Source organism: Leguminivora glycinivorella, chromosome 14 (genome assembly GCF_023078275.1).
Source record: "Leguminivora glycinivorella isolate SPB_JAAS2020 chromosome 14, LegGlyc_1.1, whole genome shotgun sequence".
NCBI lineage: Eukaryota > Metazoa > Arthropoda > Insecta > Lepidoptera > Tortricidae > Leguminivora > Leguminivora glycinivorella.
Window position 1 is genome coordinate 9118925 of NC_062984.1, and position 25894 is coordinate 9144818.

The window sequence follows — 25894 nt, forward strand, 5'->3', positions numbered from 1 at the left end:
ATTGTGAAATGGTGTGGAAAGGTAACAAGAAGCTCAAATTTAAAAACAGACGGCATTACATTCCACAAATAAGTCATATTTATAATTTATTCAGAGCCGGCATAGGTCAACTTACATTGGCCACTTACGCGTCAGTAGAGGGACAGTCATACTTCTGTCCCTTTTCATCTGGTGCGACTGCCCGCCGTCCTTGAAACGGCCAATCACAGCGCGCTTAACACATTCCCCGCCCGCTCCTCGCACCCCAAACACTGGTGACTCGTATCGCGAACAAAATATACAAGATTGCTACTCTATAGGAGGTTCTCTGTGCATTTTGCTTACATTCGTAGGGATTATGAACCAAGATTACCCAAATCCTAAATATTATATGAGCGATATTAAAAATGTAGATTGACCTATGTACCTAAGTATACTGGTTTACTTTGATGTTCTGAAGTTAGAATGGCATTTCTAATTCGTCAACCGATTGTTGGGAAACTTTTGAAACTAGTTTCAATACACGCGGCTTCTACGGCCTAGCTTTCTCGTAGCCGTAGCCAGAGTACGAAATAACATAAAATGAAATATTATTAACTACACTGTAAGAAATACAGCTTTTTGAGACAACATACAACAAGAATAAAACACTCGCTGTTGTCTCGGGCTATTTTATACTTAATACAATTACCAGTCATAAATTATTGAGTCATAATCAATCTGGAAACTTTTTGTTATTACACCAATCATCTCTCCTTCTCTACCAACAGCTGGAATAACACTGACCACTGAAAAGCAAACTTATACAACCCGATTGAATATATTACACGTGGGAGCTTCGGCGAAGACGATCGGAGCCATCTTAATTATGCACCGACTCCGAGTATTAGCTATCAGATATATCGAAACGGTCGAAATGCTCACAAGTATCTATACGCGTTCAATAGCCAAGCGGTGTGCAGTTATTTTTGAGTACTTCGGGCGCTCCGATATATCTAGCGGTACCTGTAGCGTACCTGTTTGCTTTTCATTGGTAAATGGAGTTCTGTTTGCAGCTGGAGAACTGACAATTTACCTGATTGTGTTCGGTGCCTTGCTTGCGGGCAAATTTGGTTTTCATATTAATTTAGAGATTGGGCTGTTATCGTATGACTAAATATTGGTTGTTTACGACATTCTGAATTAAAAGCGAGCACTTTTATATACATACTATTAAGTATAGTACCTACCTTATTTTACCTACATTATTTATTGCAGTAAATATGATCTAATATTACATACACAAACAGGTACACGTCAAACTTATAACACCTCGTCGTATTTGCGTTGGGGGTTAAAAACGACTAACAGCGGCTGCAGTGGCGACATCTGTCCAAACCGTTGAGTGCGCTTTATTGAAGAAACTAAAATACAAACATTTAGATAGATCCAGCAAATTGTCGGTGAGCCGTTACGGACCCCTTAATTATTTCGCACATAGAATAGTAATGTGTCGGTTTCTAAAATAGCTTGTTTAGCGCAGAGACAGACGGACGGACACGGCCAATTACGCGACCCGTAGCCGCCAATGATGGCCGATCCATTATTCAGGGACATGTGGAATAGAAGCATCCGATAGAAACTTGTCCATTATAAATGTCCGATAAAGTTTTAAGGATTGTTTAAATGTATACCTAAGAGTGGGAAAATATCATTTTCCCCTCACTAGCTCGGAAACACGTGTTTTGTCCTTTAATACCAGCGGGTAAAAACGCATTTTATCCACTAGTGGGTAAAGTAATTTGACCTTGAATAAAGTCAAATTAACTGCTTTAAAGTTGATAAAAGTAGGTGAATCTAGTAATAAAGATGATTTACCACCTGTGGAACTACTGGAAGCAGTGATAAATGCATTTTTGCGTTGTAGTTTCCTCGCTACAGTGAGGGGAAAAGTTTTGTGTTACACTCGGGTGCAAATGTATTTTACTTCTCGTGTGTTAAAAACCTCGCAAGTTCAGGATTCTATTCTCGAACCACTCGCTTCGCTCGTGGTTCAACTATAGAATCCTTTCACTTGCTCGTTTTTCAATTCCACACTCGGCGTTAAAATACAACTTTGCCCCCTTGTATAACAAATAACTATTATATTTAAGCTGCTTCCTGAACAGTCGGAAATGGATTTAAGGTAACCATAGAGAATGGATATAGATAATTATTAAAAGTAAAATTTGCAGTCCTAGAGTAACCTTTTAGAACAGCCTTCACGGGCTGGTAAAAAAGAGCAGAAATCATAAAGGGGCAACATCTTAGTGTCGCCCCTGTCAAGTGCCATCACCATATAACCGACTATCAACCAAATATATGGATTCATAATATATCTAAACAATAAATTAAATTTTAAATTCTAATTTTAAGATAAACATGTCCATTTTACATTCATGTAGTCAGTATACTTAGTTGAAGAGAGACTGGGTGGATGGGCCATTTTTTTATCAAAGTTGTCCACCCCACTTTTTTTGTAACATGGGTATTTTTTACGCAGTTCATACTCAGAATCGCGAGGTCTTTCGATCCTGATAGGAGAAAAAAAAATCCCAAGATTTCCATACATTTTTCAAACCTTCCATTCCGTTACCGCCATAAAAACTGTATGAAAAAATGGTAACGGAATGGGAAAAAACCTTGGGACACTTTTTTTCTCCTATTAGGATTGAAAGAGCTCACGATTCTGAGTGGAAACCACAATATTTTCCAAATCCAAAAAAAAAAAATCTTCTACAAATGCTCTTGCGGTGTTTGTGTATTTATACTTAATTACCTACACATGAAATTTATTTAAAAAAAAATTATGAACGACGGACGACCTTCTCTATCTGTACATGAGTCTTAATTTTCTTCCTTGTACCCTTGTACCAATACTGCCTAAATTTAAATCGTCCCTGCCTCGTTCACAGAAAAAATATGAAGGAGGCAAACGGACATTATATCACAGCAGTTGGCCACTATAACCTTGCGTTGTTACTGTACCTACATCCATTCGATTTTTTTCTGGCATGGCATGGCATACAAGCTGAACTTCGTACGTACAGTAGTTTGTGCCAATGGTGAAATCTCTCCCTTCAGTGCGCCTCCTACTCATTCTCCATTAGCAAGCTTGTCTTTCAGCAACTTTCAGTTTTGATTATCAGCAGTATTATAAATTACATCCTACTTGGGTGACTGAGAGCCAGGATATGAGCCCGCATCTTGTTCCTCTTCTAGAGTTTGAACCGGGTACTCGTCGTTTAATAAAATACCTTGGGGAAATAGAATAAGAGTCCTAGTTTTCCCTTTAGGAATCCCCAATGCCAGGTGATTAATTTAATACCAACGAAGAAAAAAGAATCAACAATGTAATAGGCATTTAATAAAAAAAGTATTACATTTTACGGACAAAGACAGTAATTTGCAATAAGTATAAAAAATACACATTTTATAAGCTCGAATATAATAACTTGGTATAACTATGCAAACATTAAATGCCGTTGTGACCACACAGATGTGAAAAGTAGTAGAATAAATATTAAAATTGTCGAAAATAAGTTATTATAGTCTATCTTATAATTATAACCTTGGAAGAAATGGACCAACAAGGTTTTTTGAATGCATTAGAACACTATGTGGTTGGTTTATCCTGTAGATTCTACAAACTATAACTATTCTGCTCTAATGCCTTCATATTTAAGGCATGTATGATTTTTAGTGTATAATAGAAAAACCTATTACATTTTTAAGAAATAATAATATTAAAGCTTCTATTCTGTGCCTTACTAAATATCTTATAGAGGTATATAAGTAGATAAAGATAATTTTATCCTTAAAATAAATACCTTCACAGGTGAGTTACATTAGATGATTTTCTCAATATTGTCTTAGTTGGTGTTAACCGGTTCTCGTTATTACTATAGTAAGTAAGTAAGTAAGTAAGTAAATATTCTTTATTGCACCACAAGGATAACAGATTACAAATAGCAGATATTAAACATAGGTAGCAACAGGCGGTCTTATCGCTGTAAGCGATCTCTACCAGACAACCTTAGGGTAGCAGGAAATAAAGAATAGACATTTTGAAAATGGTAGTGCAAGAAATAATTAAAGGAATAGGAAAATTACACATACACTAAGTTAAATAATTATATACACCAATATTAAAAATAAAATATAAAAATAAATAAATAAAAATAAAATATCATGTACACAAACATACACATATAAGTATTAATACATACATACATAACATAACATACACAGCAGCAAATTAAGGCAGAGATAGGTAATGATTCTTCAGTAAAGTTTTGAAGCTTTCAAGTGATTTAGCACACCTAATCTCTAACGGCAGGCCGTTCCACAGCCGAACCGCTCGAAACGTGAAGGAGTCATTGTAAAACTTTGTAGAGGAAGGAGGAGGAGCAAGTTGATATTTCCGTGAAGGTCTGACGGAGGACAGATAATTAAAACGCTCTTTAAGATAGGAAGGAGTAGAGGGGTTGAAAAGAATATTATAGAGAAGAGCTAAAATATGAGAATTACGGCGGAGACGAATAGGGAGCCACTTGAGCTGGGCGCGAAAGTTGGAAATGTGGTCAAATTTGCGCAGTCCAAATATGAATCTAATACAAAGGTTTTGAAGGCGTTCGAGTTTATTAAGCTGGTCCTCATTAAGATCTGGATAACAAGTATCTGCATAGTCTAAAATTGGCATAAGAAGCGATTGTGATAGCGCAATTTTGGTCGCGATAGGCAAGAAGTTTCGTAATCGGCGAAGTGAACCCATTGACGCAAACACCTTCCTGCTTACCTCGTTAATCTGAGGAACCCAAGATAAATGACAGTCTATTAAAACCCCAAGATTCTTTACCTGTTTAGAAAAAGGAATTACGACATCATCAAACGTTATGGCAGGCAGCGCAGAGAAATCTATCCTAGGAATTAGTTTGGAGCTACCTACAATAATCGTTAGTGCTACGTCGAGCTACCTACAATATAGTTTGTATCATTAGCGAATTTTACATAACCGTCGGTACCTTTTCAAAATGTGATCATTTGATCGTTATAGTCTTTGGATTGTATTTGTCTTGAAGTATAGTTAGTGTTAAGTATGAAAGTAATCCTTGATAGCTTAGAGCGTCAACCTCACCTAGTTGCATGGATGTACGGAGCGGTCGCACGCAGCTTTAGATATATGTCGCACGTGTCCGCGTCAGTTAGCGGTGCTTATACTATATTAGGAACGTTCGCCCGCTCTGTGCACCAGCGCCATCTAGCGATCGCTCTATGCAGAAAGTGTCGGCTTAACCGCCTCGCTGGGTGAGGATGGCGTCCACCAGCAGGACGGCACCGTTGATGATGGACAGGGAGGCCTTCGCCAGGTTCTTGTTCACGAACTCACTCCGGGAGGCGTTGTGGAACCTGAAAGTCGAAGATTGGTTCATTTATTTCACATAGTTGTAAAAACTCTTATTTTATTCTTTAAACGAAAAGACATACAAATAACCTAGCATGTAACTTATTTAAAATTGACGCAATTTGATTGAAATACATATTATAATATTAGCACGTTATTTACATGCCATATCGAGGTAAATTGGATCGCCAAAAAAAAGTAACACTAATAGTTATACGCGAATAATTTTGTGGCATTATAAAAAAATATCGATGACCGCATTTACCGCAAGTTATTATGTTAAAAATTTTCCGTTACTGATTTCTACGCACAATATCTTATACCTACATAGTAAAGTTGCGGTCATCCAACTACCATGAGCCTGTAGCCAAAAGTAGAATCGTATGCGCTCCATGGTGAATGATACGCAACTGGCTCTGTAGTGCCGAAGAGCGATAGAGAGACGTTACTAATACGATACGATACGGTATGTAAGTCAATGACAGTATTTTTGACTACAGACCGTGTACCGGTTTATCTATGGACATATCGTCACTACTTTGAAAAAACCTCGTATCTCACGCTGCTTCTCAAAGTTAAAACGCAGTAAGTCTATATGCATTCCATACATACTTACTACAATTTTCTTTTCATTGACAGACGAAGATACAAGTTTTTTAAAAAGTAGTGACGATATTAGACATCCTCAGTTTTGATAACATTTGCTATTGTTATTCCATCAAAATTTTTAAAATAATATAAATTTGTCAAGTAAACCCACCTGTCAATGAGGATGGCACCGCTGGCAATGAAGAGGCCAACTCCGATGAGCGTGTAGAAGATGTCCACGCGCTTGTGGGACGGGGTCTGGAGGACGTAACCTGAAACCAACGTCAAATTCATGTAAAGTTATCATCCATGTACAATTATAGAGGTATAGACTTTACCAATATTACTCACGCTAGGACGGAATGAGTCGGATCGGGACGGGACGGTAGTAGAGGTATAGTCAATTCCTACAGAAAGTGTCACGCGATGCCCGGGCTATCACGTATCACGTGACTTCTACTATAGGTATTTATAAATTGACATCATCCCAATCTGCTGTATTTATCGTGAAATATCTCTATCGCTCTTGCGTATTGGCGCAACAGAGCCAGACTACCTCTCGCGCCGTTTCCTTTTCGTTTCGCTTCGCAGAAATGCCATTCGGCTACGACACCTGGTCACCAACATGCCGGTCGGTGTCCAGGTCATATTCAGATGTAAGTAGAAAGTAAGTCAGTAAGTTACCGCAAGCAGCTCCAGCAATGACGATGAGGTACCCGACGAAGGTGCCAGTCACCAACATGCCGGTCTCCACGTCTCCGTTGAAGCTCACGGCGTGTATTCCCACGCAGGAGACTGTCAGCGCCTGGAATCAACAAATGGATATTTGAGACACAAAAAAAATATCAAGGAATATAGATTGGTAAGACGCTAGTAGAAATGATTTTAAAATTTTAACGCCAAAGTTGGTGCCTGTCTGCCTGGCACCAACTTTGTCAGTAGGAAGAGGCGAGTGGCCCCACATGTTTGCCCCGTGACAGATAAAAATATACGCTTAATACCATCAGTACAGGGTCCCTATTACATATGTACTTCTGTGGATAAGAAACTATCCATCTGACCGGTTCACCCTGGCTGGTCTGATGGTAAGCCACATGTCCATTACCGGATTCTATACACGTGTTTCCGGTATCACTCAAAACCTCAGACACCCCAACAGATTTTTATTTTTTTAAACTCATCTAGAGTACAACTAGGGAACAAATCAAATTATTTTATTGAATATTTTTCGATTTGTTCTTTTTTCAAGTAGTCACACTACTATATATAAATTATAAATTTAAATAGATATCATACACGAAAGAAAAAACGACAGGGTCCACTGGTGGCCGAGCCGGGAACCCGTCGGCCCTGTCGTTTTTTCTTTCGTGTATGATATCTATTTAAATTTATAATTTATATATAGTAGTGTGACTACTTGAAAAAAGAACAAATCGAAAAATATTCAATAAAATAATTTGATTTGTTCCCTAGTTGTATAGATGGCAGCACCATCTCTCTCGCTATATCGTAATCCTGCAAAGGATTCGTATAGGAGGTGCAAGCACTAATTGCTCGCCCTTAGAGTTGGTCAAAAGGCGCCTAGCCTTATCAGAGATAACATACACTAGAGAAATTTCGTCGGGTACCACGGCGGGCGGGTGGTCTAGTGGTGAGGACGTTAGCCGCGTAAGCTGAAGACCCGGGTTCGTTTCCCGGCTCGGCCAGCATTGGGCCCTGTCGTTTTTTCTTTCGTGTATGATATCTATTTAAATTTATCATCTAGAGTATATATCTTTTAATCTAATGGTTACTTTTTTTTTTAATTGAATTTTTAGATTTTTGTACAGCTCTACTTGACTTTTAACTCTACACTCAATAAAATAATTGCTAACTACCATCATAAACCATAAAACTATTTATTTGTGTACTTACGTTACTGCAACGACATAAGGTTTATCAATAGACAGCTAAGATGTCATTGTAAAACACTTTAAAGCTTTGTCACAGTAAACTTCAAATTGGACAGCTAATCTCAGTAAGCAAATTTAAACTCAATATTCAGAATGACAAGGTTGTAATTAGGTACGAGTTCAATTTGTTATGACTTATGATAAACATTAAGATTAAACTGACAAACAACGTCAAACTCTTAGCGGAAAAAATAATCGCCCAAGTAACCAGCCAGTATTAATACCCCTAAATACTGAAAAAGGTAAACAACCTCTAGCAATGCGATATACACAATGTTGTATTACGAATACAATAGAATAGGCACGTAAAAAATAACTAATCATACTAATTTAATTAAAAATATTACCCCCATCAAGATATAGCTCAATCGATTCTACTCTCGATTCTGAACAAACGGTTTTCAGGTTTTTAGTGTTAAGTGAAACACGGTGTATAAATGAACATCGATTTTTTTTCATATATCAGAGTTACTTTTGATGGTTCCGTAGAAATTTCTTTGGTAGGATAAGAAGTTCATTGTTTATCATACAGATCATCCGTTTTAAGTATACAAGGTGCTCGCGAGGAACCCATATAACTTTAACGGCATATTCTTGGTCACATTTTAAGACTAAAATGTCATATAAACTTTTCTAGATTTCGTCTAGTTTCAGAGTTATTGCCAATTAAAAAAAAAAACATTTCCGTATTGTTACTCAGAAGAGGTCTTCTCAACGGCGCTGATGCGCAGTTGTGGAGCATAGTCTCACAGTAGTCATTGATAGATGTCAAAATGTGACAAGAAAAACTTCCAAAAAATTTGGTTTTTAGAAAAATAAATTAAGGAACTCATTTTAATTGCCAACTTCATGGATAAAAATTACTTTATATTGGCATTTCTCAGGAGGCGCGTTTTTACGTGTCCGAGGCAAAAAACGTTAGAACGGACTGTTCTTAAAATCTGAATTAAATCAGGCATAATCTTTAACCTCTGTTCTATTTGGTACACCTTACCATTATTTATTTATTATTTGTATGATATGAGTAATAAAATATTAAATGCGGAAAATGACCGTCGGTGGGCGTGTCCCGCACTCAGAATTTGAAAAACAAAAAATCATAACTCAAAATGGAGTTGTTGATCGCAGTTGTTATAGATCACGTATAAGGTATTAGTTAACCTATCATATTTTCTGTATAAAAGTAATATGTTAGCTAAACTCACCGAGTAAAGACAAATTTACCATGTGTCCCGGGCTAGTGACTGATTTCGGTGTAATTTTATAAACATGACATTACTCTTACAAATTAGTAGATCAGGGACGTAGTAGCACAAATATAGTTAGTTTTAGCTATGTTTTAACCATTCAGTGTAGAGGAGATGCAGTACCGTTTTATAAAGGGGACTTTTTGAAGGTTTCTCAGTCGTTCGCAGGGTTTGGTCCCATGTTTTTTAAGATTCGGTGGATCAATTTACTCCCACAGTTTAGGTCCATTTGTCGTTATGTAAGGTACTAACAAATCCTTGAAAGTATGTTATTACGTCATTATAACATCTCCTCTGTATCATGCATGCTATTGCAGTTACTTATCTCCAAAAAAGCTATAAAATTTGATATCAGTGGAGTTGATTTCCGTGGTTTCAGTGGATTTTTTGACCACCGATATCAAAAAAAGTGACCACCGACTTCGATTGCCACGTTGTAAACTGATTAAATGTCCATTATTTTCTAATATTTCATACTTAAATAGCAGGATATACCTTGTAAAAACATAGAACTATGTTTCTAAGCAAATTAAGCCACTCTATGGGTACAAAATACTCTACTCGATAATGACTAGCATATTACCATGTTAAATTTAGTAAAATTGCGCGATTATGAGCCTTTTTACATGACCTTTCATCGAATTAAAATGAAAAATATCATGAAATTGAATAATAAGTTATATATTAAGTTGAAATGTGGAATAATGTATAAAAAATTGAATTCGGTGGGGCAATTGATTACAGTGCCCATACATAATTTCGGTGATTTTAAAATGTCAGATTTCTTACAAACTATAAGGTTCTAATGGAGGCCTCCACCACCAATATTTTTTATATTTAGGCTAGATTTTAGTAAATTGACTGACATATCAACAAAGTAGTAAATAAAAATCAGCACCGAAATCAGGCACCGAACGTCATCCCTGAGAACCGCCCATATGTGAAAATACGCCCAAAAAAGTAAAAAAAAAACAAAAAAAAAATTTTTTTGCGACAAATTTTAAAATTCACAATATAACATTTTTTCTTTCTTTCGGCCTCAGAAACGCGTGGTTATGCGGGTTCCTCGCGAGCACCTTGTATAATATTGCCACTATAATTACAGTGCATTAATGTCAAGAGAAATACCGACCTAAATATTACAGTAACTTACACACCTTGTACAAATAATATTATGCTAATGAACTTTACCCTGACTCGCCCTTGTTAAAAGCTTTTATGACGTCACCGGCAGTTATATCTACATAACTATTCGCAACATAGTAATTTACTTTTTTTCGTAAAACTTATTCCATTCCAAGATCATGGTCACCAAGTAAGGTTAACCACAATCTGACCTCCGTATCGCGAACGTGATGGCCGACAAAGGAGACACACGGCCCGCTTCAAACTTAAAGAAAATAAGATAAGAGTTGGATGACGAGTATTATTTTTAGCTGTGACACTGACTGACATATCCGATCCATATCATATCTAGAGCTAATATTTGATCTAAAATAAAATTCGAATTACCTACCTCTGTAGTACGTTTGCTTTTTTTTTCTTATAAAAACTAGGTAACTTCAAAAGGCGCTAAAATGGCAAAATAACTTGAAACTTTTTGGTCGGTCGGTCGGTTGTAAATGTTGTAATGACTGTTGCCGGTCAGGGTGCGGAGGTGATGCAGGGCAGGGCCTGCTAAGACCTTAACAAAATTTTACAACAAGGAAGGAAAATGACAATGGCATAACAAATGGTGTCAACCTGTTGTGTCAACACAACAATAAAAGAGACGTGCTTGCAGCTCTAAGGTCGTAGGTGACAAATGTTCCTTTTCCGCCGAGTCGTCATTCACAAAAATAAGTGGTAAATGATCTCATAGTTGTATCACGAACTTTAGTGAGTAAATAGGTTACTCGTGGGGTAACTTGTTTACGATGAATAGACCTCAACGTGCGTGAGTCATGGCGATTAGTTATTATGCGAAACTATTTATTAAATAGTTTATAGGGGCTATGAATTAATTAAACACTTGTGAAGTCATTCCTCTTTTTAACAAACCGGTATTTTATGTGTAGTTATGATATTACCCTTGTTTTGACAGAAACTCATGTCATGTATCAAAAATATCAAAATAAATATTAATACATATGTGTAAGTTAAGTAAAGTAGACTATGAAATAAAACTAAAGATTGAAGAACTAACTGGGTGGTCTAGTGGTAAGGACGTAAGCCGCGTAAGCCCGGTTCGATTCCCGACATGGCCTCCTGTGGAATGCGTATATTTTTAATTCCACGTCGGTGGCAAACAGGTATACGGCCCGCCTGATGGAAAGCGGTCACCGTAACCTATGGACGCCTGTAACTCAAGGGGTGTCACATGATTATTTTAGCATAATTTACTATCTTTAGGCTATTATGTAGGTACTTTAAAGTATGTAGTGTTTTTAGTAAGTCCAAATGATTTCGAAATTACTTTTACCGTAGTTTACACCGAGAATAAAGAAAATTTGAACTCGAATGCTGTTAACAACTAGACAGCCGCGAAGACAATTAGCACTAATTTAAAAACTAATTATAGTGTGGATGCTAGGGTACAAATTGGGGTCAAGAATTCAAGATGAATGCACTCCTTTATCTCAGAAATTATGGAATTATGGCTATAAATGCGTAAAGAAAGGTGTTATTCTGCATTTTTTCTATGTATCATCAGAGTTGCTATACATAGTTCTAAGCATATGGTACCTAAACTAAATACATGCATTACATAAGTATTATATTTGATTTAAGCGTGCAAACAATACGGTCTACCTATGTGCTATGAATTCTCATTTAAAGCTGCCTATTGTATTAACATAAGTTGGATAAATTATGCTTTTTGCTACTCATTGTCATTTATCTACAACGAATTCGATACCTATCACAAATTAAAGAGAATGTTCCCATAAACAACGTACATGACAATTTTCCAATGAAAATTTCGAGTAATTTTAAGAACTGCAACTTGTACTTGTGATACAAATGCTTCATTAGCCATTTATTAGTCCACATTACGGACAGTAAACAGTGAAGTGATGTCACTCAGTGCCATAATTGTGTCGCGATCATACATTCAAGTCGAGCGTCGAGGCCGACAGTCAATGGGCCTCGCGAGGATAGCTTTCCTGATGAGGATTAATCGATTTCCTAATCGGTTTAGTTACAAGTAGGTGGACAATATCTATTGTATATTTTTAATTGTATTACCTATTAACAACAAGCTTATAATAAACAGAAAGAATTGAATTTTACATCTATATTCTAAGCGCTATGTCTGCATCGCCTTGGTATTTTAGTTTGGCACTTATATCAATTTAACTCACGTAGCACTAGAGGAACTAGCTCTACTGTAGTACCTTAACAATTGTTTAACCAACATTATGTATATTTGCTTATGCCTGTATATGTTTATATACGTGATCAACACATATTTATGTGCTGGTAGTTTGCAATCTTTACCAAAAATCAAAAGGTCAGAGCGAGGTAACTTCGGCAATAAATGTGTTCAATTCCAAGGTTAAGCACAAAATTCACATTATTTTACGCCAATTATTATTATTTAAGTATGTACTTAGTTTATAATAAAAGTATGGTTATTAAAATAATTTGCACCGGTAAAGCTTAAAAATTATTTTATCGCTGAAAGTTTCATAAAATCGAAATGTAAATTAATAATAAAGTGTTAAAAAGTCTGAAATAATATATAATTATAATATTAACTTCAGCTGTAAAAGTATCTCCTGTACAAGTTTGATTGAACTATTCTAATATCCAAAGCAGGTGTATCAATCGAACATTTATAAAAGTAATAAGTATTAAATTTGGTTATTTATGGAAATGTATTCATTTTAAATACTATAAACAGAATAAGTATACCAAAGCGTGGGTGTCTGAATGAACGTAGGAATTTAATGGGTGTTTGTGCCATTTATTCCGAGTCGTGACCTCATGAGGTATTAAGATACTCGATGTAGGTACCCGTGAGAACTCAGGTGGGCGCCACTCACGTGAGACTCTAGTCTTTGGGCCCGCATTTCGAAGATTCGATTTGGTTTTTTTAGAACTTGCTGTTTTTTAGACCACTTTTTGTGTTCGACTGAGTTGAAATTTGCATAATTATCTATGTACAATTTTACGGCCGATGAATTCCATTACTCACAATATACATATTATAATAGCATACTATAGAGCTGATTTGATGATGATGGCCATTAAAAAAACTATCATTTTTTTATTTTAATGAATAAAATGTAAGTTATCTATATATTGTTATCTTGTTAGAGTTCTTTTAGCTTAATGCTTATAGTGTTAATATATGTATTATGCAAAATTAACGCGACCTGCCATCTCCTAACAGTTCACTTCCCTCGACTCTCGAGTAGGACAATACCTAATATGTATTCTGTGACAATACTTTCAAGTTGTCAAGAAAGACCCGGCAGTCCTAGTTGTTTTGCTTGTATACTCCAAGGATCTAGTTTCCGTGACCTTTTTGAGTGGGCGCCGGTTATTTTATTGTATCAATGTATAAGTTCACATTATGAACCGTATTCCCCAGACTTGCAGTCGAAAGGCGTGTACATATTTTTAGACGTGACCCGCTGCGTGATCATAACCAAGAATACGGGCAGCTAGAGATGGGTAGTGAGTAAATACTCAAGAGTAAATATCGAGTAAATACTCAGTATTTACTCAAAATACCCGTATTTACTCGTTTTTACTCAAATTGATGGGTATAAACTATTTCGCGTGCTGAAATGGAAATACAAATTAGAAATATTGGTGTATTTTGTTATCGACTACTAAGTTAAGTAATCAAATTTATATTAATTTTATTTTAAAGACGTGCTCTCCATACATGTAACTATTTTTCACAAAAATAAAATTTAGAAATTACCAGTGTGTTATACATCATCTGATAGGTCTTTAAAAATTAATTGAATGTTTCTAAAAAAGTTTTTTAATAATATGAACAGTTTTGGAATAAAACGATAATTAAGGCCGAAATAATGTTTATACCTTTATAACTTTCGAATTCGTTGTTGGAAAAATATCTAGAAACCGTCAAATTATTGGCCATATAATACAAAACACAAAACTAGTACTTTAAACGTCACCAGCTGAGCCATTTTTGAGTTTTCTTTAGAAAACCCTTAATAAAAGGTCGTAAGTGCCACATTAACAATCACTTCCGAACGTCATGCCGTTATCTAGAACATCAATTTCATTGAAGTCTCATACTTTTACTGTAAATACCTGCTTTCTTAAAACAAAACTGCTAACTAAACATTATCACTATTTTTTCTCACAAAGATTACCTTTTTTTCGACAAACTAAGACTCCCATAAGCTTCTAATAATATAAATCTCATTTAAACATGTCCACACAGTTAAAATAAACACGACTAAGTACTTAAATCTCATTTTTTAAATTATTTTTAGGTAACAGTTTATACTCACCCAAATGAGTAAATACGAGTATTTACTCGGTGCTTTGAGTAAATTACGGGTAAATACTCAGTATTTACTCACCCCTACCCATCTCTACGGGCAGCGTAAGAGAAACAATCGACGGAATTACGAGTCAGAATTAAAAGGTCGTATTTACTTTCATATTTGTATGAAGTTACTATATTTTGGCATTAGATTGTAGGATTAGATAAGTGCGGTCATCGTTTAGTGATGCTATATTGGTACGATTCATGAATGCTGCGATCCTGAGTTACTTGGTTTCTACGAATTTAAAAGGTGTAAATGATGGGCATGTTGAAAAAACGACTACGACTACGGGGCCAGGTAGTAAAAAATACATAGTACCTACACTACGTATTCTAGATAATAAATGACATAAATGTAGGTATATACGTATGCCATATTTCGATCTTATGGTAAGGTCGCTTTTTTCGCATTAATTTTGATATTTACCTAAATATCACAAAGAACTACAAACTTGTGTGATTATGATTAATTATATAGGGCAAACATCGAAAGGGCGACTTCGAATTTGGGTCATGTTATGCATGCTTTTAGCTCCCTTCCGAGTGAGTATCAGGTTTGTATATTTGGGCGCGTTTCTTATTTTGGACAATATATCATTCAAAATATCAAGAGACATAATTATAGGTAAGGCGTATTAGGGTAATTCCGAAAGTCGTCTAATTACGAAAGTCGCATAAAAATCACCATTATTTCCATCATATCAAAATTCCCCTTTCGGAATTACCAGAGAAATTCTGTCATTCGGAATTACCCTAATGCACCTTAATTCATAAATGAGATTTAAAAGTATTGGTCCTACTGGTACTAGTACTTTGTCACTGATGTTATGGTATGATTCACAATTTAGCTGTATATTTATCGCCCATTTAAGGAAATAGGTATATTTAAGTTGACTCAGGCTTGTTTTGATTGTATTTATTAAATGATACTTCCAATACAAGTACATACTTAATAAGAACATTTAAATCAATTATTAAAAAAAAATCCACTAAATGGATATCTTGCATTCCTTTTATATTTAGAAAGATATACAATGTTTATTTTACTTAAACCAGAAGAATATTATTTCATAATTAAGCAAACTCGTCCAATAGGCAATAGCTCAGTAGGCACAAATAATTACCTAATGTTGCACAAAACCTAAAACAGATTATACATTTTTATAAATAATCTCTAAAGAGTTGAAACTATGTTAATAAGTACGTGAAAACCTAAAATAAATACATAGCTGATAGCTACTAAAAACCTATAAAATTGTTAGCTGTGCCATAAAGTTGGTTCGGCTCTACCAAACAACATTTCTTTTAACAGCAGCAACAAACAAAGCAGAACAGCACAAAGTAAACAAATGTGGGCGGTCTACGGAACAATATCTTGTACCAAAATTAAAAACCTGTTATGCGCTTCACAAACTGCATCTGCATTTCATACCCACTCGGTTCCAATGATACTTGACCCTGAAACGCGTTAGGACTATATGTAATCGGAGGTCATAATTACCTCTGGTCAGGTCCTCCCGCGAACCACGTTCGACGTTTTCCCTCCCTGTCACACTTGTAATTCGTATGTAAGCCTGACAGGGAGGCAAAATGTCGATCGCGGTAGGCCCTCTAAGACGGACTGATCGGTAATCGAGAAGGGCCATGTTGAAGGGAAAGTGACCGCGCCTTTATGGATCCAGTTAAGGAGAAAGTTGGACGCATAAGTATTCTTAATGGTTTATATTATCAACCGTATACGCTACAGAAAGATTACTGGGTGGCTAGCCGAATGGCACAATCGCTCACGAAACGCTCACGAAACGAAGCGCTAGTAGATATCTATCTCTATCGCGCTTGCGAATAATGCGAATTGGCGCGACAGAGCCAGCGGCGTATCGCTTTCGTTTGGCGTCGGAGAAATGCCATTCGGCTACGGGGCCTGGCCAATATCTGGCTAATATTTCGTTCAGAATTTGATACGACTAGGTTAGAGTTGATGATATGACACCGGTATGATAACAAAAACTAAAAGTTATTTATGTAGGTAATAGGTATAGAATAGACGGTAAATTCAGTACCATAAATTTCCAAGTTAGGACTATGGCAAAAATGGCAAAATCCAACTAGAGAAATCAATGAATTTTGTCGTAAATACCTACAACCAAAGAAAATGCAACAAGTTATAGTAAGTTTTGGTGTCTCAATCAAAACATTAGCAATGTCATGGACTATCAAATTGTCATACGGAATACTTAGCATCTCATAAATTACTTATGTACCTATACAAAAAAGCAGTAAAGTTGTAAACTTCATGTGAGAAGTAGTAATTATTATCGTCGCATACCTAACATGTTCGCATGCCTGTTAACATATCAATTATCTTGGAACTGTTCAGTATTTCTTAACAAATATCTATAACTCGATTGATAAGAACATCCTCAATTCCTGTTATCAAGGTTATCTAACTTACTAATCCATTCGAGGTAAAATCGTAAAAAAGATAAACATTCCAACTTACTAGCATAGCACTAATCCGTACTAAAGTACAGTCAGCAACTCTGATAAAGATTGCACTAGTAACACTAATCTCAATTGCAGCTTCTACTAATCAATTAATAATATCTACAAAGTATAATCAGCGGCACCAATGTAGAATAAAGAATACCCCAATGTGTATACCCCAAAGTACAATCAGCAGAACCGATATCGAATAAAAAATACACCAACCAGTACAAAGTACAATCTGCAGCACCAATTTCGAATCAAGAATGAACTAACTGTCTATAAAATACAGTCAACAACACACGTTCCAAATTAAGAATGAAAAAGTGAATGCAATCCGTACGCTGCACGCACAACAGCGTGATAAAATATAATATACAAGTCATTGACGCCTTCCAAGGGCACAACAACAACAGACGGGTTGTTGCTCGCTGAAAACTTTATTACAAAATTCAGTCTTGGTCGTCTAATAATAGAGTTCTTAGTTCTTACATTTAGTCAGGAGCCACCATGTATTTAACTGTAGTATTACGCAGTAGTATCTAAAGAAATATTTATATCCACATCAATACATTTACGAAAGTATTTTCACATCCAAAATTGGAATGGGTGAATTAACATTCGGACTATCCGGAGCCCATAAAACTCATGGTATAACTATTAATTATTAGTAATATAACATTAAATGAAATATAAACTCACCAGCTCCAAGAACTTAAGGATGGACAATCTGCTGATGGCCATTTTGAAGGTTTAGAATAAATCTGACAACACTGTTTACAAACGGCGAGCGCACGGCGCGGGTACTGTGTGTGAGGGCTCAGGAAGAACTGGCGAGGCGCGAGTTTCTACTACGGCGCGGCGTGGCGTGACGCCGCGAGGGATGAGATCATCGTTCGTGTGCCCATGGCTTTACTATTCCGGAAACTCATAAAAACTCGTCCCTATCTTATAATAGCTGTTCGAGTCAAGCATCAAAGCATTCGACGCTTTATATGCAGCTTGCGTCTATAATTATCCCTCTGTTTACTACTCGAACTTTGTGGCTTAGCTACCGCGCCGTAAGATGTGGGCGTTGGCTGTAGGACACGGGAATATCCGTAAAACCCAGGATGTTGTGGTGACACTGTATAGTCCGAGGACCATCTTGCAGTATGGTGACGTCATGAACGACTCAATCGATGAGGTAAAAATAGTTTGGCCATTTTCGTCCGATGAAGGCTACGAATGGGCAGGTTTATTATTTTCAACTTACCTCTTAGTTGGAGAACCTCTATGTACCTAAGTAATGCCTTCACAACCTACAGTTCCTACTCAAATCGAGTTCTAATGGCAAAATGATGCGTATGATGGGATTGATAGGTTTTGATAATACCTTACCTACTTAGAAATAGATGAGAGATTAACTAACAGTTGGTATTCTTGTTATTCAATCCAATGCAGTCAATTACTATTAACATCCACCCCCCGATGCATTCTATTACTTATCTCAAATCCATAAAACAATAATTGGAGTTCTTGTATATAAATAGGCTCTCACGATAATGAATTAATTAATTCTTCAGAAATTATTCAATTGATTTAAGGGATCATCCATAAATTACGTCACACGTTAAGGGGGAGGGAGGGGGTCGACGAAGTATGACAATGTGTGACAAGGGGGAGGGAGGGGTCCTAAATTTCGTGACGTCACATTTCAAAATCTATCATAATCTAAGGATTAAAACACGAACTATAAACTTTCTTTATGAAAACCTCATAAACATATATACAGAGTGGGGCCTGTAACAAAGGCGAAGAATTGAACTGTAAGCTATTCTCCTTATACTGATCAACATTTGTTCGGCGACTTTTAAAAATAACTTGTATTTTGATTTTTATCACCCTTGAAAGTTTTTTCTAAGAGGTAATGTATTGCGAATTCTGTTAAGTCTAAAGTGTGACAGACAACGTCAATGACAACAATAATGACGTACATTGAAGCTAATTTTTATTTTGTATGAAAAATTAAAAATTTAAAGACTTCATAATTTTTAAAAGTCACTGAACAAATGTTGATCAGTATAAGGAGAATAGCCTACAGTTCAATTTTTCGCCTTTGTTACAGGCCCCACTCTGTATATATATACAAATACAGAATGTTCAGTAACCGGATAAAAAAGCCAAAAGTAGGCGATAGTCTAGGCCATTTAGAACATTCTTACGTTAATAAAATAAATTAGATTCGTCGTTTTTAGGGTTTTTTTTAAACTTCTCGGTGAAAACTCCAAAATTTCAGACTAAATCGATAAGCGTACTCTTGTTACTGTAGATAGTTGTTTGTTTTTATTTCGTATTGTAAAATGTCTATCGTATACCATAAAATAAATTAGACATATCTGTGTCTAAAGAAAATTAAACTACAGCAATTTGAAAATTGCATAACATAAAAAAATTATTTGAGCGATTAGGTCGAAAAAGAACTAAAATTTGTCTAAGCCATGTATAGCTAAAAATGTTGTAAATGACCTAGAATATCACCTATTCTCGACTTTGCATCTGGTTATAAATATAAGATACCAATTGTTTTGTCGACCGATTCAGAATGTGGAATCTTGAGCGTTGCGGGGGTTTCAAGGCACGTAGATTAAATAAATTTGTCACTCACATACCAACACGTGGAAAATATTAACTGCAAAACATCAAACAATGGAGTTTGATTCATATTTTTTTTAACATTTAAGAGTCAAAATCATCATTTAAACGTTTATTCTACCAGCCACAGCTAGTTGTGGACATTAAGTTAGAATTTCTATGAAATTACTTTGCACTCTTGTAGATAAAATGAAACTTTGTCATTGTTTTTGAAGTATCAAGAGAACCTTTACCTGATATTCCCTCCCTCCCTGATATTTCCTCTTCTTACCACCTTTATGCCGACGACCTCCAAATTTACTCCCAGTGCGTGATTAACGATCTGCCACAGTGTATCGGCTCTATAAACCGGGATTTGGAGCACATTTCCAGTTGGAGCAAACGTCATGGGCTGAAAGTCAATCCATCTAAAACGCAAGCTATAATTTTAGGCAGTTCTCAGCTCATTTCTCGAATTGACTTTCCTAATCTACCCTTCATAGCGTTTGATGGTGTTTCCATTCCATACTCGTACCAGGTAAAGAATCTCGGGATTACATTAGACCGGACACTGTCATGGATACCACAGATAAGTGAGATTGGTAGGAAGATGTTTGCTTCCCTGGGGTCACTACGTAGGCTTCGTAACTTCTTGCCGCTCGCTACCAGAATTGCGCTTGCTCATTCTCTCCTTCTTCCTATATTAGATTATGCGGATATCTGTTACCTTGATCTTTCAGCGGACCAGCTAAATAAACTTGATCGCCTTCAAAATGTCTGCATCAGATTTATATTTGGCTTGCGAAAATATGACCACATTTCTGAATTTCGTACGCAGCTGAAGTGGCTTCCTATTCGCCACCGTCGAAACTCTCACATTATTGTACTTCTATATAATATTCTTTTTAATCCTTCTTCCCCTCGTTATCTAAAAGAGCGTTTCAACTATCTTTCTTCCATTCGGTGTGCCGAAAAACATCTCCTTGCTCCGCCAACTTCTTCCTCCAAATTTTACGTGAACTCTTTCACCTTTCGTGCTGTTCGGTTGTGGAATGCTTTGCCATTAAACATCAGACTTGCTAAATCCCTCCCCGTTTTTAAATCTCTTTTAAAATCTCATTACTTGTCGCTGCCTTAATCTGCCTTTATTTACTTATTAAATGTAATATATTTATGTATATGTACGTATTTAAGTAGGTATATAGTATTTATATATTATACAGGTATTTATTATTATATATCTTTATGTATGTATTTATGTACTATATTATATATAATACTTTATTCATTGTAATTTATATATATCGGCACTACCCGTTTAATGATCTATATTCATTGTTTCCTGCTACCTAAAGGTTGTCTGGTAGAGATCGCTTCTTAGCGATAAGACCGCCTGTTGTTACCTAGTTATTAAGCGTGATCCATCTTGTGTATTTTTTTTTTCTGTATGGTGCACAATAAAGAATATTATTATTATACTCTTTATTTATTTTCTTTCTTAGGCTAGGCTGTTTATAATATGAATATAAAAGTAAAATACAAAAACACATACAAAACAATATAAAACACATATAAACACATTATAAAAAACCTAACCTAGGGTGCCGCCAGCAGCGGGGCAGGGCCCAAGCTGCCGGTGGTTAGGGCTGCAGAGAGAGGAACCGTCGAACTATCCGTGCTGTGTCCAAGATCACCGCCTTCTGCATCTGGCCCTTGATCCAGCCACCTAGCGAGAGTCTCTTAAGATGTTGGTCGAGACTCTTCGCTATGAGACCGTTCGCTGAAACGACTATCGGAACAATGATCGTTGATTCAACATCCCACATGGCGGTTATCTCGTGAGCCAAGTCTAGGTACTTACTGGACTTGTCCTTCTCGGCTTTCACGAGATTCTCATCATGGGGGATGGTGATGTCAACGAGCACTGCCCGGCGTTGCAGTCGATCTATTATCACAATGTCAGGTTTATTGGCTACAATAGTCCTGTCAGTGATAATAGATCGATCCCAATAGAGCGTGGCACGACCATTTTCGAGAACTGGCGCAGGTAAGTACTTGTAGTACGGTACTTCGCGGTCCACAAGGCCGTATTGAAGAGCAAGTTGCTGGTGAATAATCCTGGCTACGAGATTATGTCTGTGCAAGTACTCGCCGTTAGCAAGATGAGAACAACCGGAAATAATATGCCTGAGTGACTCTCCGGGACGGCGGCATGCCCGACAAATGTCGACCGTACCGTCCTTCAGGATATATTTCCGGTAGTTGTTCGTCATCATAACTTCGTCCGCAATTGTACAGGCAAAACCCTCGGTTTCTCCGAAGAGGTCCCCGAATCGTAACCAGTTCACCGATGCGAGCAGATCTACATCGGGTCCCGTGAGGGCCTTGTAGAACCGCCCGTGTAGCTGCTTGCTCTCCCATACCGCCTTGCGGTCCGCAGTACTTAGTACCACAGGTTTGCGCCAGTTCTGTTTCGCCAAGGAGAGCGGCGTGAGGTTTCCGTCCACTGCCACCACATCACGATGCATCCCGCACTCGTTGTTAAGGAAGTAATTCCTGAGATTGTACACCTCACGGTTGTGGAGATCTTTGGCGTTTAGGAAGCCTCGACCTCCGCACTTCCGTGGGATGTACAATCTCATAACAGACGAGCGCGGGTGTAACATACGGTGTGTGGTAAGCAGTGAGCGGACCCTCCGATCCAGGGCGTCCAGCTCAGTCTGGGTCCACCGTAGTATGCCAAAGGAGTATATGAGTAGAGGCATTACCCAGGCGTTAAAGGCGCGCACTTTGTTGCCTCCTGACAAAAGACTGTTAAGGACTTTTGTCAGCCGACTGAAAAAGCGCTCCTTCACCGACCGTCTAATGCCAATATCCTCAATACCCAACGACTGTGACATACCAAGGTACTTATAGGTTTCTGATTCAGAGATAGATCTGAACGACATCGTCTCAGAAAGTTGGAAATTTTCTGAATTTACAACCTCCCCCCGCTGCACATGCATGACCGCACACTTATCGACACCAAACTCCATTCTGATGGCGGTACTGAAAACTTCTGTGGTTTTCAATAGCACCATCAGGTCTTGGGTGTTCGGTGCAAATAGTTTGAGATCGTCCATGTACAGAAGGTGAGAGATGACTTCACCCTCTCTCCGAAGCCGGCAACCTAGCCCAGAATCCTTCAGCAGCGTGCTGAGGGGATTCAGAGCTAGGCAGAACCATAATGGACTCAAACTGTCACCCTGGAATATTCCTCGCTCAATCCTTATGAAGTCCTGCGGGCCAGGGGGCCATCCCTGCCTCCTGGTTGACGAAGGACTGTGGTCCACTGCCTCATACATGCAGCCAGGAAGGATATTAAAGCTGCATCAAGTTTATACAGCTCCAATACCCTTCTCAGCCATGAATGAGGCACCGAATCATAGGCCTTCTTATAGTCAATCCAAGCGGCCGAAATGGCCCCCTTGTTCCGCCGAACTTGTTGGCAGATGGTCATGTCTATGAGGAGGAGCTCTTTAGTACCACGGGACCCAACCCTACATCCATTTTGAGCGGGAGCCAGAATGTTGTTAGCGACAATATGCGCGTTAATTTTTGCTCTCAAAATGGATGTAAGGAGCTTGTAAAGTGTAGGCAAGCACGTGATGGGTCTGTAGTTTTTTGCTTCCGTGGTACTACCGGACTTATAGAGCAGGAAAGTAACACCAGTTGTTAGGGAAGGTGGGAGAGAACCAAGATCGAGGGCTTGTTGAAATTGCGTTGCCAAACGCGAGTGCGAGCATCGAAACCATTTTAGCCAGAAGTTGTGCAATCCGTCCGGTCCAGGACTTTTCCAGTTCTGGGCCGTACGGGTAGCACAACTTACGTCGTCGGGGCTGATGGTGATAGCCCCCATAGGCTCGATGCTCTCGCACTCGCGTTCGACAACGGTCATCCACTCACCCTCCGTGTGTTCGACGGGCAGTTGTTAGGGAAGGTGGGAGAGAACCAAGATCGAGGGCTTGTTGAAATTGCGTTGCCAAACGCGAGTGCGAGCATCGAAACCATTTTAGCCAGAAGTTGTGCAATCCGTCCGGTCCAGGACTTTTCCAGTTCTGGGCCGTACGGGTAGCACAACTTACGTCGTCGGGGCTGATGGTGATAGCCCCCATAGGCTCGATGCTCTCGCACTCGCGTTCGACAACGGTCATCCACTCACCCTCCGTGTGTTCGACGGGCACCGACCAGATGCTACGCCAGAAATCAGACATGGCAGTAGCATCCGGCAGCCGCACGTCAGACACACGAGGGTCGGTTTCCTCCCACCTTCGGTATACTTTCCTTTGGTCGCTTTGAAAAAGACGATTCTGCTGGAATCGGTCCACACGCTTTCTGTAGCGGCGAATACGGCTTGCCCATGCATAGACTTTCTGCTTCAGGAAGTCGATGCGCTCTGTGACATTGGCCAAATAGTCGCGGGGCCTGATGTCTGTCCCCGCGAACGCCTGGTTCACAAAGCGCATTACTCGGGGGCGATTATTACCCCTCTGAAGCAGATCAGCTTTGCAATGAGAGTCCTAAACGAGTTGATACGACGCTCGATCCGTACTTGCCATGCAGGGACACCTTCGGCGGTCCTAGTTGCACGGTCAGCGTCCGGAAACTTGACTCGAGCAACACGGCACGCCGCGATGGCCCCGCAGTACATGATCGAGTGTGTATCATCTAGATCTTTACTAGTCCGCATATATGGATCTAGTAAAGCATTTAAGGCTCCTATTAGCGCTAGATTGCGTCTATTCATGGGCAGACGTGGTAATCGTGGCCTAGGATTGCTTGTGGAGCGATACTGCGTAATCGCCTCTTCCAAAGACCTCCTCAGTTGCTCATTGGCAGGCTCACTCTCGCTCTGACTCGCGAAGTCCCCGCCGTCGTTACCGGAATCAACCCGCGGCACCTCCGGTGCCAGGTCGGGTTCGGGCACCGGGTCCGGCGACATGGCGGGCAAATCCCGCCCCGAGGCAGGGTCCGCGCGAGTAGCGAGAGCCTCCTGGCGGAGCCGATCAAGTGTGGCGTCATCCAACCGCTTTGACCGCTGAATGACGCGCACCTGATCCGATAGCCGCTGCTCCGATACGGTGGTGGATGGCTCGAGTGCCTGAAACAGAGGCAGCATTCTCGAACGGTACGCGGATAGCCGGGTTCCCCCCTCTGTGGCCCCGTAATAGGCGCGCATGACATTCTCGTTTATTTCTCGAGTCCATGTCATGCGACGCACTACACCACCGGCAGCGGGAGCCGTGGGCGGGGCAGGATGTCCCGCAGGCCCCAAGCGTGCCGGCAGCGGTGGCCGCCCTCGTCGCGCAGGTGGTGGCGGCGGCGGCGGCGGCGGCCCGCTCTCGTCGCTGGACCCGTCGGTGTCGGGCGCCGTGGCGAACTCGTCGCCCGACGACGATGCGGACGGGGAGCTGGACGAGGCGGGCGGGGATGGTGGGCGTGCGTTTCTTTGTGCCGCTTTGGTGCGTGACCTCGTTAACATTTTCACAAATTTCACAATGCACTTATCGCCGTTTGACAGTTCATGCTGATATCCGTGTATTTAGATAGTATAGTAATTCGTTGGATGTTCTTCATTGTACATGATTTTAATGTAGCGTAAGAAATACACATAAACTGAACCACAAAAACCAAGAACGGCGATAAAAATACTATAAAAATAAATAAAATTGTGAAAATTTATCCAAAGACACGTCCGTCAGTGTCAGCGGTTTTTTTTTTTTTTTATTATTATTATTATTATTATTACCTGTTGGTGGAGTGAAGAATAATTTAAGTACATAAATGGAAATGAGATTGATTTCTACCCGCTGTTTTCATTCAATAATTTCTAATTGTAAATTTGCAAAATATGTGACGTCACACTAGGGAGGGGGGAGTCTAACAAATGTGACCAGCTGTGACAAGGAGGGGGGGAGGGGTCAAAAATCGCGATTTTTAGTGTGACGTAATTTATGGATGATCCCTAATGTGGATGCGTTGTTTGTTATGGATGCGATACTTCCGGACACGGCATATATGTATTAAAGTAAGAATACGTGTTTCAGTTGAAGTG

General features: G+C 38.7%; 2 protein-coding genes across 4 annotated transcripts in view; one reads left to right on the top strand and one right to left on the bottom strand.

The window, feature by feature from the left end:
- Positions 1–4983: 4983 nt before the first annotated feature.
- Positions 4984–18046, bottom strand: LOC125233467. The gene is made up of 4 exons (XM_048139503.1): positions 17890–18046; positions 6674–6794; positions 6162–6261; positions 4984–5406 (listed from the first exon to the last, which is right to left on the bottom strand). The coding sequence occupies exons 1-4, from the start codon at positions 17929–17931 to the stop codon at positions 5289–5291; spliced, it is 381 nt and encodes a 126-aa protein (XP_047995460.1). The 5' UTR covers positions 17932–18046; the 3' UTR covers positions 4984–5288.
- Positions 6268–25894, top strand: part of LOC125233463 — a 28757-nt gene continuing 9130 nt past the window's right edge. For 2 of the 3 annotated variants that reach the window (XM_048139497.1, XM_048139496.1), the window contains exon 1: positions 18126–18373. In XM_048139497.1, coding sequence (XP_047995454.1) covers positions 18254–18373 — 120 coding nt within the window. In that variant the 5' untranslated portion in view covers positions 18126–18253. Of the gene's footprint in view, positions 6646–18125; positions 18374–25894 lie in introns of those variants that run through there. The other variant, XM_048139498.1, reaches the window with a different exon arrangement.

Coding starts and splice junctions, on each gene's coding strand:
- LOC125233467 (XM_048139503.1), bottom strand. CDS start 17,931: ATGGCCATCAGCAGATTGTCCATCCTTAAGTTCTTGGAGCTG. Junction 6,795..17,889: donor TCCTTAAGTTCTTGGAGCTG/GTGAGTTTATAT, acceptor TGTTGATTCCAG/GCGCTGACAGTCTCCTGCGT. Junction 6,262..6,673: donor CATTGCTGGAGCTGCTTGCG/GTAACTTACTGA, acceptor CGTTGGTTTCAG/GTTACGTCCTCCAGACCCCG.